We start from the raw sequence: 14,334 nt of genomic DNA on the forward strand, positions 1-14,334 counted from the left end.
TGGGCAAATGGGCCTATCTTGAGAAAGGGGCCTGGAGCTGCAGCTCCATCAGCCCCATTGTTAATCCGGCCCTGAATAGTGGTGATACCTCACATGTGTTTACATATGAGGGCACGACTTACGTATGCGTTCACTTCTGCATGCGAGCACGGGGCGCTTTCATTTTTCTTTTTTTCTTTTTACATTTTCGTTTTTCTTTTTTCTTTTTTTTTTTTACACTGTCTCTTTATTTTTTATTTATTTTATCACTTTTATTCATATTACAAGGAATGTAAACATCCCATGTAATAGAAATAAGCATGACAGGTCCTCTTGGGGTGGAAGAACTTGACTGGCACGCAACCCGATAGAACAACTTTGACATGAATTAGAGCAGAGACTGCGAGCCAGGCCTTCTCTTCCAATATCAGTGCCTGACCTCACAAATGCTCTTCTGGAAGAATGGTCAAACATTCCCATAGACACACTCCTAAACCTTGTGGACGGCCTTCCCAGGAGAGGTGAAGCTGTTAGGCCCCGTACACACGGCCGAGGAACTCGACGTGCAAAGCACGTCGAGTTCCTCGTCGAGTTTTGGGATGAAGCCGCCGAGGAGCTCGGCGGGCCGCCTTCTCCCATAGAACAACGAGAAAATAGAGAACATGTTCTCTATTTTCTTGTCGAGCTCCTCGGCGGCTCCATCGAGCCAAAACTGTACAGACGACAGAGTTTCTCGGCAGAATCCGGGTTTTGACCGAGTTTCTCGGTGAATTCTGCCGAGAAACTCTGTCGTGTGTACGGGGCCTTATAGCTGCAAAGAGTGGGCCAACTCAATATTGAACCCTACAGACATTGGGGCAGATTCACAAAGATCTGCCCCGGCGCATCGTATCTGAGATACGCTACGCCGCCGTACCTTACCTGGCTTTGGTTCGAATCCATAAAGATTTTGCGCCGTAAGTTACGGCGGCGTAGTGTATCTCAAGCGGCGTAACAGAGCGGAATTCAAGTTGGGCGGGTAGGGGGCATGTTTCATTTAAATGAAGCGTGTCCCCGCGCCGAACGAACGGCGCATGCGCCGTCCCTAAATTTCCCGCTGTGCATTGCGCGAAATGACGTCGCAAGGATGTCATTTTTTTGAACGTGGGCGTAAATTACGTCCATCCCGATTCACGGACGACTTACGCAAACAAAAAAAAAAATTCAAATTAAACGCGGGAACGACGGCCATACTTAACATGGCAAGTCTAACTATACGCTGCAAAACAGCAGCTTTAACTATACGCCGGAAAAAGCCGACTAGAGACAACGTAAGAGAATGCGACGGCCGCGCGTACCTTCGTGGATCGTCGGAAATAGCTAATTTGCATACTCAACGCGGAAAACAACGTGAACTCCACCCAGCGGACGCCGAAGTATTGCATCTAAGATCCGAAGGCGTATGAAGCTGTACGCCTGTCGGATCTAACCCAGATGCCGTCGTATATTGGTTTGAGGATTCAAACCAAAGATATGACGCGGGAAATTTGAAAGTGCGCCGGTGTATCATTAGATACGCCGGCGTACTCTGTTTGTGGATCTGCCCCTAAGACTGGGATGCCATTAAAGGTCATGTGTGTGCAAAGGCAGGTGTCCCAATACTTTTGGTAATATAGTGTATCTTAGTCTAGGATGGCTTAATTGCCAGGTAGCACATCATAAATGATATCGCTGTTTGATAAAACCGAGCCTCACATAACATACTTCTCACCTTCTTTTTTAAATGCTTGTTGGCTGTCTGCCATGCTTATCTTTTTGGCTTCAATACATTCTGGGTCACTGACCTGGAACAAGCATGCAGCCATTGAAGTGATAGCTTCTGATTTGCCTATTTATGGGTCAGGGACTCAGAAAGTGTTGGGACAGTCAGGCATGTTACATTTTCACAAGTAGGTCAGCAAGTTTTCCTTTAAGCCCAAGAAATGTTGACTCTTTCTTCCAATGTTGCTGTAACATATTTCCTTTCTGTGCAGAGAATGGTTCCAGGTCACACCTCTACAGTCAACTATGCCGATCCCACCCTCATGCCACTCGCCCACGAGGAAGCCATCGCCAGGCAAAGAATCATAAACTCCCAGTTCAAATGTTACGAGAAAATGAAAAGGGATGCGCCGTATTCCAAATCAGGTGAACCACCTTCATCATTTTTCACTTCTGTTCTACTATGTTGTCTTTATATTGTTGCTGGATTTATTTTATATCACAGCGTACTGCAGATTCAGGATTTATTTCTCACTCCTCCATAGATAACAATTATGTTAAGAAAAAAATGTATGTTGATAGTTCTTTTTTTTAGGGGTTTATAGCTGAACTCCAGGCAGATTAAAATGGAAACTGGAAAAAATGGAACCTCCACTTTTTGGAACCCTCCCCCCCTCCGGTGTCACATTTGGCACCTTTCAGGGGGGAGGGGGTGCGGATACCTGTATAATACAAGTATTTGCACCCACTTCCGGGGAGAGACTCCCACGGGAGTCACGCCCCTTTGTGTAACCCCTCCCCCGCTCCCTTTTGGGAAACACACAGGTCCCAGAAGGTAGCGGGGACCACTGGGAACGTGCCGCGCTACTCGCACATGCGCAGTAAGGAACCAGGAAGTGAAGCCGCAAGGCTTCAGTTCCTTATTTCCTCACCCAGGATGGCGGAGGGGGGCAGCAGAGAGATGAGCGATTTTTTTTTTTTTTTTTACCAAAAATATGGATATTTATTATAGCAAAAAGTAAAAATAAAAATATATTTTTTCACAATTGTCGCTCTATTTTTGTTTATATCCCAAAAAATAAAAACCGCAGAGGTGATCAAATATCACCAAAAGAAAGCTCTATTTGTGGGGGGAAAAAGCACGTCAATTTTGTTTGGGAGCCATGTCGCACGACCGCGCAATTATCATTCAAAGCGTGACAGTGCTGAAAGCTGAATTTTCACCTGGGCAGGAAGGGGGTATATGTGCCCAGTAAGCAAGTGGTTAAAAGTCAGCAGCTGCAGTATTTGTAGTTTCTGGCTTTTAATATTTTTTTATATTTTTTATTTCGCGGAACCTCCGCTTTAAATGACAATTGTGCAGTAATGTTACACTGTACCCAAACTTTGAATTTTTTTTTCTTTTGTTTCTGTTATAAAATTTTGTAAATAAGTATGTTTTCTCCTTCACTGATGGGCACTGATAAGGCGGCACCGATGAGGCAGCACCAATGAGTTGGCACTAATGGACACTGGTAGGCAGCATTGATGGGTGGCACTGATATGCAGAACTGATGGGCATTGATAGGCGGCACTGATGGCCACTCATGGGTGGCACTGATGGGCACTGAAAGGCTGCACTGATGGGTACTTATGGGTGGCACTGATAGGCGGCACTGATGGGCCCTTATACATTGCACTAATGGGCACTGATATGCGGCACTGATAGATGGCACTGATAAGCATCTCTGGTGGCACTGACACTGGCACGCATTGTGGATGGGCTTTGATTGGCAGCTGCCTGGGCACTGATTGGCATATCCCTGGTGGTCTAGGGGGGCATACCTGGTGGTCCAGTGTGGGTGGCCATCCCTGGTGGTCCTGGCGGCATCCTGGTGGTCCTGGGCGGGCATCGAAGGGGGGAGGCTGCGCTGATAAACAATCAGCACAGACCCCCCCTGTCAGGAGAGCAGCCAATCATCTCTCCTCTACTCGTGTCTGTCAGGCGCGAGTGAGGAAAAGCCAATCAACGGCTCTTCCTGTTTACATCGTGATCAGCCGTAATTGGACAGGGCTGATCACGTGGTAAAGAGCCTCCGTTGGAGGCTCTTTACCGAGATCTTTGTAGCGGTGTGTCAGACTGAGCACGAGGTGGCTGTTATCCTTCGTTTGTAAGTTTATTAGGGAAAAACAGGTGTAAAATTACACTCACATTTAATAGTGCCTATCGTCCTGGCACCCTGTGTGTACAGCATGTGCTTTTTGGGCGGGAAATCGGGCCGAAATCTGCCGATTCCCAGAAGTAGCATGAGTGTACGTGTGTCGCGATGACGAGATCAAGTCTCGACGCATTTCAGCCAATCCATGGGCCGTCATCAGGAAGCTCTGGGACGTCCATCTAGGTAAGTATGAATCTAAATTAAAGAAAAAAAAAACAGACTTCTCTTTTAAATGTTTTTCATTAGTAGATGGCACTATAGAGTACCATAAGCACCATAGAAAATGCCATCTAGTGGCCAAATGCATTATTTTCTGTTTTAAAGCACTGCAAAACATTCAACCAGTGCAGCGTAATAATATTTTTCTTTTTGTTTTTTGTGCCCCATTAGTACAGAACATACATACAGTACATATGCTTTCACTGGGTGTATTTTTTATCCATTTTTATTGTAACGTGAACCCGGGCTCCCTCTACCACCCTCTCCTATTCAGCCATTGAATTACCTTTAATAAAATATAAGTAATGTAAAGCTCTTGCTCTCTTACGTACAATAAGCCAGCATCTCAGAGAACTGACACATATCACATTTAAAAGCTGTATTAATACCAACACAGCAATGCGCTTAAATGTATAACGTCTATAGAAGCAAAACTCATAAAAGTGGCCTATTTCGCCAAACCGTAAATTAAAAAAATATTATCTTTGGAAATCCGTACAGAAAGTCGTTTTGGATACGCGCTGATAAAGATCCCACCATATTCCGATAAATCATAATCCCCCCCACTCTATACATTCATAATTACAGATGTCAGTCACTTTCACCTGTAGGGAAAACACATCTACACGGCACGTCTGGCTCGAGTAATTCGAATGTCCCCCAAACAACCTTCACCGCTTCTCTAAGAACAGATCTGGTCCAGAATCCAATAAAGTTCTGTGCTTGTTCCTGGAAACGTTTTTATCTCGGCGATAGGAAATCCAATAGAAATTCTTAGAGGACAAAGCCGGAATGTAACGATATATTTCCCAGCACCGTGCTGGAGGAGGATTGCAGGCCGCCGAGTGGCATTTTGTAAGCTTTTCCCTTTTTATCACTAAACTGTTGAAATTGGATAATAGAATTCTGATTCTCCTAAAGCTAAACCAATATTTTATGGAGCAGCTGAGGGGGATTGGATTTTGGTTAGCTTTCCTTTTGCGGTAACACGCTTGAAAAAAGTAACATTGATTTTACTGTTGTGGGTTTAGTAACACTTTAAAGGGGTTGTAAAGGTAAAATGTTTTTTCCCTAAATAGCTTCCTTTACCTTAGTGCAGTCCTCCTTCACTTACCTCATCCTTCCATTTTGCTTTTAAATGTCCTTATTTCTTCTGAGAAATCCTCACTTCCTGTTTTTCTGTCTGTAACTCCACACAGTAATGCGAGGCTTTCTCCCTGGTGTGGAGTGTCGTGCTCGCCCCCCCCCCCGGACTACAGGAGAGTCAGGACGCTCTCTACGTTGCAGATAGAGAAAGGAGCTGTGTGTTAGTGGGCATCCTGACTCTCCTGTAGGCCAAGGGAGGGGGCAAGCACGACACTCCACACCAGGGAGAAAGCCTCACATTACTGTATGGAGTTACAGACAGAAGAACAGGAAGTGAGGATTTCTCAGAAGAAATAAGGACTAGGGATGAGCTTCGAGTTCGAGTCGAACTCATGTTCGACTCGAACATTGCCTGTTTGCCTGTTCGGTGTACAACGAACAATTAGGGGTGTTCGCCGCAAATTAGAAAAGCCGTGGAACACCCTGTTAAAGTCTATGGGAGAAATCTAAAGTGTTAATTTTAAAGGCTAATATGCAAATTATTGTCCTAAAAAGTGTTTGGGGACCTGGGTCCTGTCCCAGGGGACATGTATCAATGCAAAAAAAAGATTTAAAAACTGACGTTTTTTCGGGAGCAGTGAATTTAATAATGCTAAAAGTGAAACAATAAAAGTGAAATATTCCTTTAAATTTCATACCTGGGGGGGTGTAAAGTTAGCATGTGAAATAGCGCATGTTTCCAGTACTTCGAACTGTCCCTGCACAAAGTGTCATTTCTGAAAGGAAAAAAAGTATTTTAAAACCGACTTTGCGGCTATAATGAATTGTCGGCTTTCGGCAATTCAGAGCGAATTCATTCATAAAAAAGAATAATAATAAATAGCGTGGGGGTCCCCCCAAATTCCATTACCAGGCCCTTCAGGTCTGGAATGGATATTAAGGGGAACCCCCCCGTCAATTTAAAAAAATGACGTGGAGTTCCCCCAAAAATTCACACCAGACCCCTTATCCGAGCACGTTAACCTGGCCGGCCGCAGAAAAGAAGGGGGGACAGAGTGCGGCCCCCCCTCTCCTAAACCGTACTAGGCCACATGCCCTCAACATGGGAAGGATGTCCCTATGTTGATGGGGACAAGGGCCTCATCCCCACAACCCTTGCCCAGTGGTTGTGGGGGTCTGCGGGCGGGGGGCTTATCAGAATCTGGAAGACCCCTTTAACAAAGGGGACCCCCAGATCCAGATCCTGCTCCGCAGCTTTTCGAATTTGCTGCGAACACCCCTAATACGTCACTGGGGAAGCCCAGCAATGTACCCCATTACCAATTCACATAGGGGGGCCAGGATCTGGGGGTCCCCTTTGTTAAAGGGGTCTTCCAGATTCTGATAAGCCCCCCGCCCGCAGACCCCCACAACCACCGGGCAAGGGTTGTGGGGATAAGGCCCTTGTCCCCATCAACATGGGGACATCCTCCCCATGTTGAGGGCATGTGGCCTGGTACGGTTCAGGAGAGGGGGGGGCGCACGCTGTCCCCCCCTCTTTTCTGCGGCCGGCCAGGTTAACGGGCTCGGATAAGGGGTCTGGTGTGAATTTTTGGGGGAACTCCACGCCATTTTTTTTTTAAATTTGAGGTGGAGTTCCCCTTAAAATCCACACCAGACCTGAAGGGTCTGGAATGGATATTTGGGGGGAACCCCACGTCATTTTTTTTAAAGGGCCTGGTAATGGAATTTGGGGGGACCCCCACGCTATTTTTTTTTTTTTTATGAATGAATTTGCTCTGAATTGCCAGAGCCGACAATTCATTATATCTGCAAAGCCGGTTTTAAAAGACTTTTTTTCCTTTCAGAAATGACACTTTGTGCAGGGACAGTTCTAAGTACTGGATACATGCGATATTTCACATACTAACTTTACACCCCCCCCCCCCTAGGTACAAAATTTAAAGGAATATTTCACTTTTATTGTTTCACTTATAGCATTATTAAATTCACTGCTCCCGAAAAAACGGCCGTTTTTAAAACTTTTTTTTGCATTGATACATGTCCCCTGGGACAGGACCCAGGACCCAGGTCCCCAAACACTTTTTAGGACAATAAATTGCATATTAGCCTTTAAAATTAGCACTTTAGATTGCTCCCATAGACTTTAACAGTGTGTTCCGCGGCTTTTCGAATTTGCCGCGAACATCCCTAATTGTTTGTTGTTCGCCGGCTGCTGCAGTGTATTGTGGATGGGGGGTCCACGAGTGGTTAATTCCAGGGATATTGAATTACCGGTAACCAAAAAGCTACCATTCTGAAGTCAGTGACACATTGGGGTTTATTTACTAAAGGCAAATCCACTTTCCACCACAAGTGCAGTCCCTGTAGATCTGAAAGGGACATGCAAGGAAAATAAAAAAACATAATTTTTGCTTGTACGTGATTGGATGAAAAAATCAGCAGAGCTTCCCCTCATTTCAGATCTTCCCCTCAGATCTAAAGCGACTGCACTTCCAAGTGCACTTGTAGTGCAAAATGGATTTGCCTTTAGTAAATCAAGCCCACTGTTTACTAGATGTGGGTAATATCATTTGACATTTGATGCAAACCTCATACTCAATAGAGTTTGGCTTCCTTGACTTGAAGGTCCACCACTGCATTTCTTCACATCTCAGCGTTGCTGATCTCCTCCAACTTCTTTCAGCCGCTCCCTGTATGTATCTACTTCAAGCCGCAGATTTTCAAAGCCTGAAAACAGCTTTTGTAATTGCATTAGTTAAAACTTATGTCAGATGTTGATGATTAGGACTAAATCTACATTGAATAGAGACACATGTTTTCTTATGTAGCGCTGGCCCTGACCTCCAAAGGCCTAATGGTGACCTCTAGGATCAGGGAGAGCAGACATCCTTCCTTTTGGGTGTGGATTACGAGGCATTGTGGGTGTAACACAAGATGGAATGATTTGGCGCAAATCACTTTTTGGATGCAAACAGAAGAGATTTATTCACTCTTAACAAGAACTGGAGGAGAGAGGGTTAGGGCCAGGACACCCTTAGGCAGATGCAATGGTAATTGGCAGACTCCGAGACAAAATAGACAGACAGCTATACAGGTTAAGGGCCTTCCAGCCGGATACGGTCCCTGTATTTGTAGAACTGCTGTCTCCTATGACAGTGTTCCCCAACCCCCGGTCCCCGGCCCACTACCGGGCCGAGGCTCTTCTTCAGCTGGGCCGCAGGTGCGGGCGGCCGGCAAGGGAGATGCTGGGCTGCCGTTGTCTTCCCGAGAACTTTCCCCCGGCGCATAATGCCCGCAGGACACCGGCATGAGAGCGCTGTGTGGATGGGGAAAAAGCGAGCGGGCAAGCAGAGATGATATCTCTCTCCGCCCCCCCGCATCACCGCTCTTCCGCCCTCAGTGCCAGTGCTCTGTATGTCGGAGATGCGGCGGGGAGCAGAAAGATGACATCATCTCATACCGCTCTCCTGCAGCTCCTAATGGCATCCAGGTTAGTACCATCATATCCCTTCCTTTTTGTGGACTCAGATATCTTCAGCCTCTCTTCCTTTGAACAAGAAATCTCTCTGCCACTTAGATTCCTTGTTCAGCCGGCGCAGATTGTGGTGACAGGCAATGTGGTGACATCTGGTGACAGGCAATGTGGTAACATCTGGTGACAGGCAATGTGGTGACATCTGGTGACAGGCAATGTGGTGACAGGCAATGTGGTGACATCTGGTGACAGGCAATGTGGTGACAGGCAATGTGGTGACATCTGGTGACAGGCAATGTGGTGACATCTGGTGACAGGCAAGGTGGTGATATCTGGTGACAGGCAATGTGGTGACATCTGGTGACAGGCAATGTGGTGACATCTGGTGACAGGCAATGTGGCAGGTGGCAATCCACATCTGGTGACAGGCAATGTGGCAGGTGGCAATCCACATCTTGTGGCAGGCAGCGTGGCATGTGACATTCCACATCTGGTGACAGGCAGCATGGCAAGTGACTATCCACATCTGGTAGCAGGCGACAGTGGCAAGTGACACGCCGGGGCTTCGACTGATTCTACATTATGGTGAGTTGAATAATTTAATTCATTACTACAATGTAATAATAGAAAAAATGCGCTTCAATCACCCTGACACCATAACAAGCATGGTGCCGGCATGATTGAAGAGCTAAAAAACAGCCATTGCCCGCGAAAAATAGTGCCCCCAATCCTTGGCACAATTTTCTTCTACGCAGCCGATCCCCGGGGCCAAAAAGGTTGGGGACCACTGTCCTATGACACTTGTAACAGTCAGTAGTGATCCTTACATGTAACTCACAGTAACTTGGTATAGATCTTCTCTTACATCTCACAGTGTCCCACTGTAGATCTTCACTGACAGAGCTCCTATTCTTTCACTAGACTTCAATATCCCAATTGTCATTGGATGCCCTGAGCTCTTCCACAGCTATCCTGCTGTATACTGCTCAAGCGTCACCCCCGCTATCCTGCTGGGTCCCTGGCTTGGCACTTGCTGAAGCTTTCCCACTTCATCACCATCCCTAACTAGTGAAAAACGCTGCTCTGCTCTGGTAGTTCTTTCAGACTTCCATAACCTGGCTTGTGATAACAGTCAGTCAGTCCCTTGGTGTGACTGCTTTCCCTTTACCTCTGGCCTTGATTGCCGTTGGCAAACATAATGATCATCCCTGATAGCAACAACTTGGTACCCCATCTGGCCGAACCTGCAACTTGGTTGGACTCCAAGCCTGGAGTCCCGACCCCACTCTGCTTCTCCTACTCCTGGATAGACAGCCTAGCAACCAGGTACTCCCGGGATGGGCCTCTGGCTTCTGGCCCAGCAACCCGGGTCATTCCATCACACGTCCACCCAGACAGCCGTCTAGGTGGCACAGAACAGCGATCACCCAAATAAATAGGATCCCCCAGCAGGCCAAGGGACTAAAGAGACCCCTGCCAATTGGCTGAGACAACCCATCCACTGATAAAGATGTCCCCTGGCACAACTCCAGGGCATTACCTAATCTGCCTCTGAGCCAAATTTCATAATAGTAAAACATGCAAACAAGAGGGAAAATCAATTCAGTCTGCATCCTTCACCATCCCAACAGCAAGAGAAGGAGCTTTATTGAAAGTCACAGCTTTATAGACAGAGTGACATAAGCAACCATCATTCATATGGGTGCATCTGATTGGCTGATTCATATAGTCTTCTCTTGTTACATCTTCTGCTTGCCATGATGCTTTACTCATGGGGGCCATCTTTCCTTTGCTTGGTGGAAAGAGGGAGGAGGGGTAGCAGCTGGTTTGGAGTGCAGTAGAAGGGGTGTTTGGAGACGTCTGTTTTCAGTTTTACTTCCCGGGCCGAGATTTAACTCTATAATGACTCTTTCAAGGAAAACAATGCTAGCGTATTACACACATACACTATACATGTATATATATGTATATATATATATATATATATATATATATATATATATATATATCAAGAAATAAAAGAAACAAAACAATATGAGAAAGAAAGCAATATTTGAGTGGTTAGGAGAAAAATAACATAAACCCAAAATAATCATTTTATCAACTCCATCACACCACTCATAGTCCGACTTTGCTAGGCTCTCGTCAATCCAAAGTCACCCGCAACAGTTCCACCCAGTCACAGAAGCGAGAAGTGTGGCAAATCCAGATTTAAGGAGAAAAAACAGTGGTTCCTCTAACAAATAGCCAAGACCCTTACTACCTGGCAGACTACATTTTATAGTAAACACCAGGGGGCTACACTTACCTGAATCTTGGTGTCATTTGCGCATTTCATCCAGATCTGTGCAATAATCCAGCATCAAACTATTCTGCAATTTACCTCTGTGTAGGAACCTCCTGTAATAAAGACCGGTCACTGCTTCTCTCACTCCTTGTGCAGGGTGACCAGTCTTGTCTCCGCCCCTTCCTGTATTTATCTATAGGCAGCCTGTATTGGGTGGAGCTGCTAGGTCCCTCCCAAAGCTCTACTCTCAGCACAGGCTATGTACAGCACACTGCTACTTTTACAATGCATTATCTGGTTTTGTTCAGTCAAAATAATGCACACAAAGTGGATTTACATCCTTTGTGACTGTAAAAGAATACCGTATATGTTTAAATGACATTTCTTTTGCCCAGAGTTCAGCTTTAAAGTGTTAGTAAACCCACAACAGTAAAATCAGTCTGTATTTTCATTATACTCATTGTGAAACCTAAGGGGTTAAACCACATTGTGTAATAAAGCTATTTGATCCTGTAATATCTGATCCTCCCCTTCTTCCACTGTACCCAATCCACCTCCTGATAGGGCAGAGCCTTTGGAGTCACTCTGCACATGCTCAGTTCAGAGTGTGTTGCTATAGTATTTTTTATTTATTTTTCCTAGGGATGGTGAATGTGATCAGCACAGGGCCAATCCAGACAGAGGGTCAGGGGATCTACAGCTTCATAGGACAGTCAGAGTAGAATGAAAACTCCTCCAACAAGCTTTAACCAGACATTCATAGAGGTCACAAGACTGCTATATAATACTAATGAGAAAAGGTATTTAGCAATTAATATTTATGAAAATAATTGCATTTTCATGTTCTGTGTACTGTGGGAGACCAGATATAGTGAATGCAGGCTCCTGGGTTTAGTAACACTTTCAGTATAATTGATATATTTTATGTTTGTACAAAGGCATATCTGCCAGTAAATAAATCTGTGTATTCTTTTAATGAATAGGTCTGTATTGTAACCGCACCTGGGATGGGTGGCTTTGCTGGGACGACGCTCCGGCCGGACAAAATGTTACCCAGAACTGTCCAGACTATTTTGCAGATTTTGATCCTACAGGTAGATCACTGATTTATTTTCTGTGATTGTGTTTCTGTAAATTACAGGCTTACTCTCATTCACAGTGTTGTCTTTATGCATTTGAGTTCACATCATTTTTTATGCATACACACGGTCCTGTACCCATGAATGGAATTTGTGGCAAATTTCCTCTTGAAATGGCTTTAAATTACTTAGTAAAAATGCACTTTCTTGCACTAACACGTCAGTGTTCTATGCTGGCAGAGCTGAGTAACAGCTACACCCCCAAGCATCCTCATAGAAACTTCTACTATAAGGCTCCATGTTCACTGAAGCTGATAAACTGCAGTTTATTGGCGTTTTGGCTTTTTTTTTTAAGCCCATAAACTGAACTCTATGTTAGCCTATGTGCCCATGCACACCTGGGAGTTTTTTAGTGTTAATGAGCTTTGGAGTTTATTGGCTTTTTTCTGAACGCCCAAAATTTGCGTTTAAAGTGCCGTTTTTTGGCGGGGAAAAACGCTCAAAAACGCAAAACGCTGAAAAACGCAAAAAAACTCTCAAAAACGCCAGTGCCAGCGTTTTTTAGCGTTGTTTTAATCCATTGTTAAAAAAAAAGGAAAAAAAAAAGCTACACTGAAAAACGCTGATTAAAGCTATTGCAAAAACACTAAAAACCGTTGAAAGGCTCCCTGCAAAGCTACTGGCGTTTTTTAAAGAGAGGGAGCATGTCTGACCAGATCTGTTGCTAAGAGCTGATTACAGAGAGTGCTGGCTCTAAGGCCCCGTACACACGACCGAGTTTCTCGGCAGAATTTAGCCAGAAAATCGATGGGAGCCGTATTCTGCCGAGGAAACCGGTCGTGTGTACACTTTTGGCCGAGGAAACCGACGAGGAACTCGTCGAGCCAAATAGAGAACATGTTCTCTATTTCCTCGTTAGTCAATGGGAAAACTTGGCTCGCCGAGATCCTCGGCGGCTTCACAAGGAACTCGACGAGCAAAACGATGTGTTTTGCCCGTCGAGTTTCTCGGTCGTGTGTACGAGGCCTAATTCTGGTGCAGTCATTTCTAGACACATTACAAATGGCCTTATGAAAGTGAAGGTGTAAAGGTAAAGCCATGAAAGTTGAGGTTTAGCGTTGTTTTAATCCATTGTTTAGTTTAGCGTTGTTTTAATCCATTGTTAAAAAAAAAGGAAAAAAAAAAGCTACACTGAAAAACGCTGATTAAAGCTATTGCAAAAACACTAAAAACCGTTGAAAGGCTCCCTGCAAAGCTACTGGCGTTTTTTTAAAGCTTTTATCAGCTTCAGTGTGCATGGAGCCTAAAGGAAGAGAGGGAGCATGTCTGACCAGATCTGTTGCTAGGAGCTGATTACAGAGAGTGCTGGCTCTAAGGCCCCGTACACACGACCGAGTTTCTCGGCAGAATTTAGCCAGAAAATCGATGGGAGCCGTACTCTCCCGAGGAAACCGGTCGTGTGTACACTTTTGGCCGAGGAAACCGACGAGGAACTCGTCGAGCCAAATAGAGAACATGTTCTCTATTTCCTCGTTAGTCAATGGCAAAACTTGGCTCGCCGAGATCCTCGGCGGCTTCACAAGGAACTCGACGAGCAAAACGATGTGTTTTGCCCGTCGAGTTTCTCGGTCGTGTGTAGGAGGCCTAATTCTGGTGCAGTCATTTCTAGACACATTACAAATGGCCTTATGAAAGTGAAGGTGTAAAGGTAAAGCCATGAAAGTTGAGGTTGTTAGTTCAATGCCTGGCTGACTGCATATCTATTTCGGTGATGCCAGTTGGGTCTAAAAGGCTCACCATCATCTACAGTAGGCCCCCAAACTTTTAAATAGGGACTCGACTATATCCAAGTAGTGATACTTTGCGGTGCAATTTACATCCCCAGTGCTCATGGGTGATTCCAGGCTTGTCATAGTGAATTTGGTCTGGGATCACACAGGAGTGGTATGGGAAACCACATGCAGTTCGGACAGGAATCGCACCGCATTCCTGTTTAAAATGCATGAGATTTTTTGCAGTGCATACATTAATTTTGTATGGATGCAAATCTCAATGCAAAGTATCGGTTTTGGTATCTGGAGCATTTTCACAAGTACAAATATTTGTGAAAATACTCAGTATCGTCACCGATACTGATCCCAACTTTTTAAACAACGAGTTGGTTTATTGTCCAACAGCCTGCTTGAGATTTAGGCTGAGCAAGGAGGAGTAAACAAATTTCCCCTGCATCAAAAAAAACAACAACCCTTCATCAGAGAGTAAAAAATG

General features: G+C 45.1%; 1 protein-coding gene across 1 annotated transcript in view; it reads left to right on the forward strand.

The window, feature by feature from the left end:
• CALCR (calcitonin receptor) overlaps positions 1-14,334 on the forward strand; it is a 196,167-nt gene that overhangs the window by 43,773 nt on the left and 138,060 nt on the right. The window contains exons 2-3 of the mRNA XM_040352334.1: positions 1,992-2,145; positions 11,971-12,081. Of these exons, the coding sequence (XP_040208268.1) occupies positions 1,992-2,145; positions 11,971-12,081 (265 nt within the window). The remainder of the gene's footprint in view (positions 1-1,991; positions 2,146-11,970; positions 12,082-14,334) is intronic.

This window comes from Rana temporaria, chromosome 5 (genome assembly GCF_905171775.1).
Source record: "Rana temporaria chromosome 5, aRanTem1.1, whole genome shotgun sequence".
Lineage (NCBI taxonomy): Eukaryota > Metazoa > Chordata > Amphibia > Anura > Ranidae > Rana > Rana temporaria.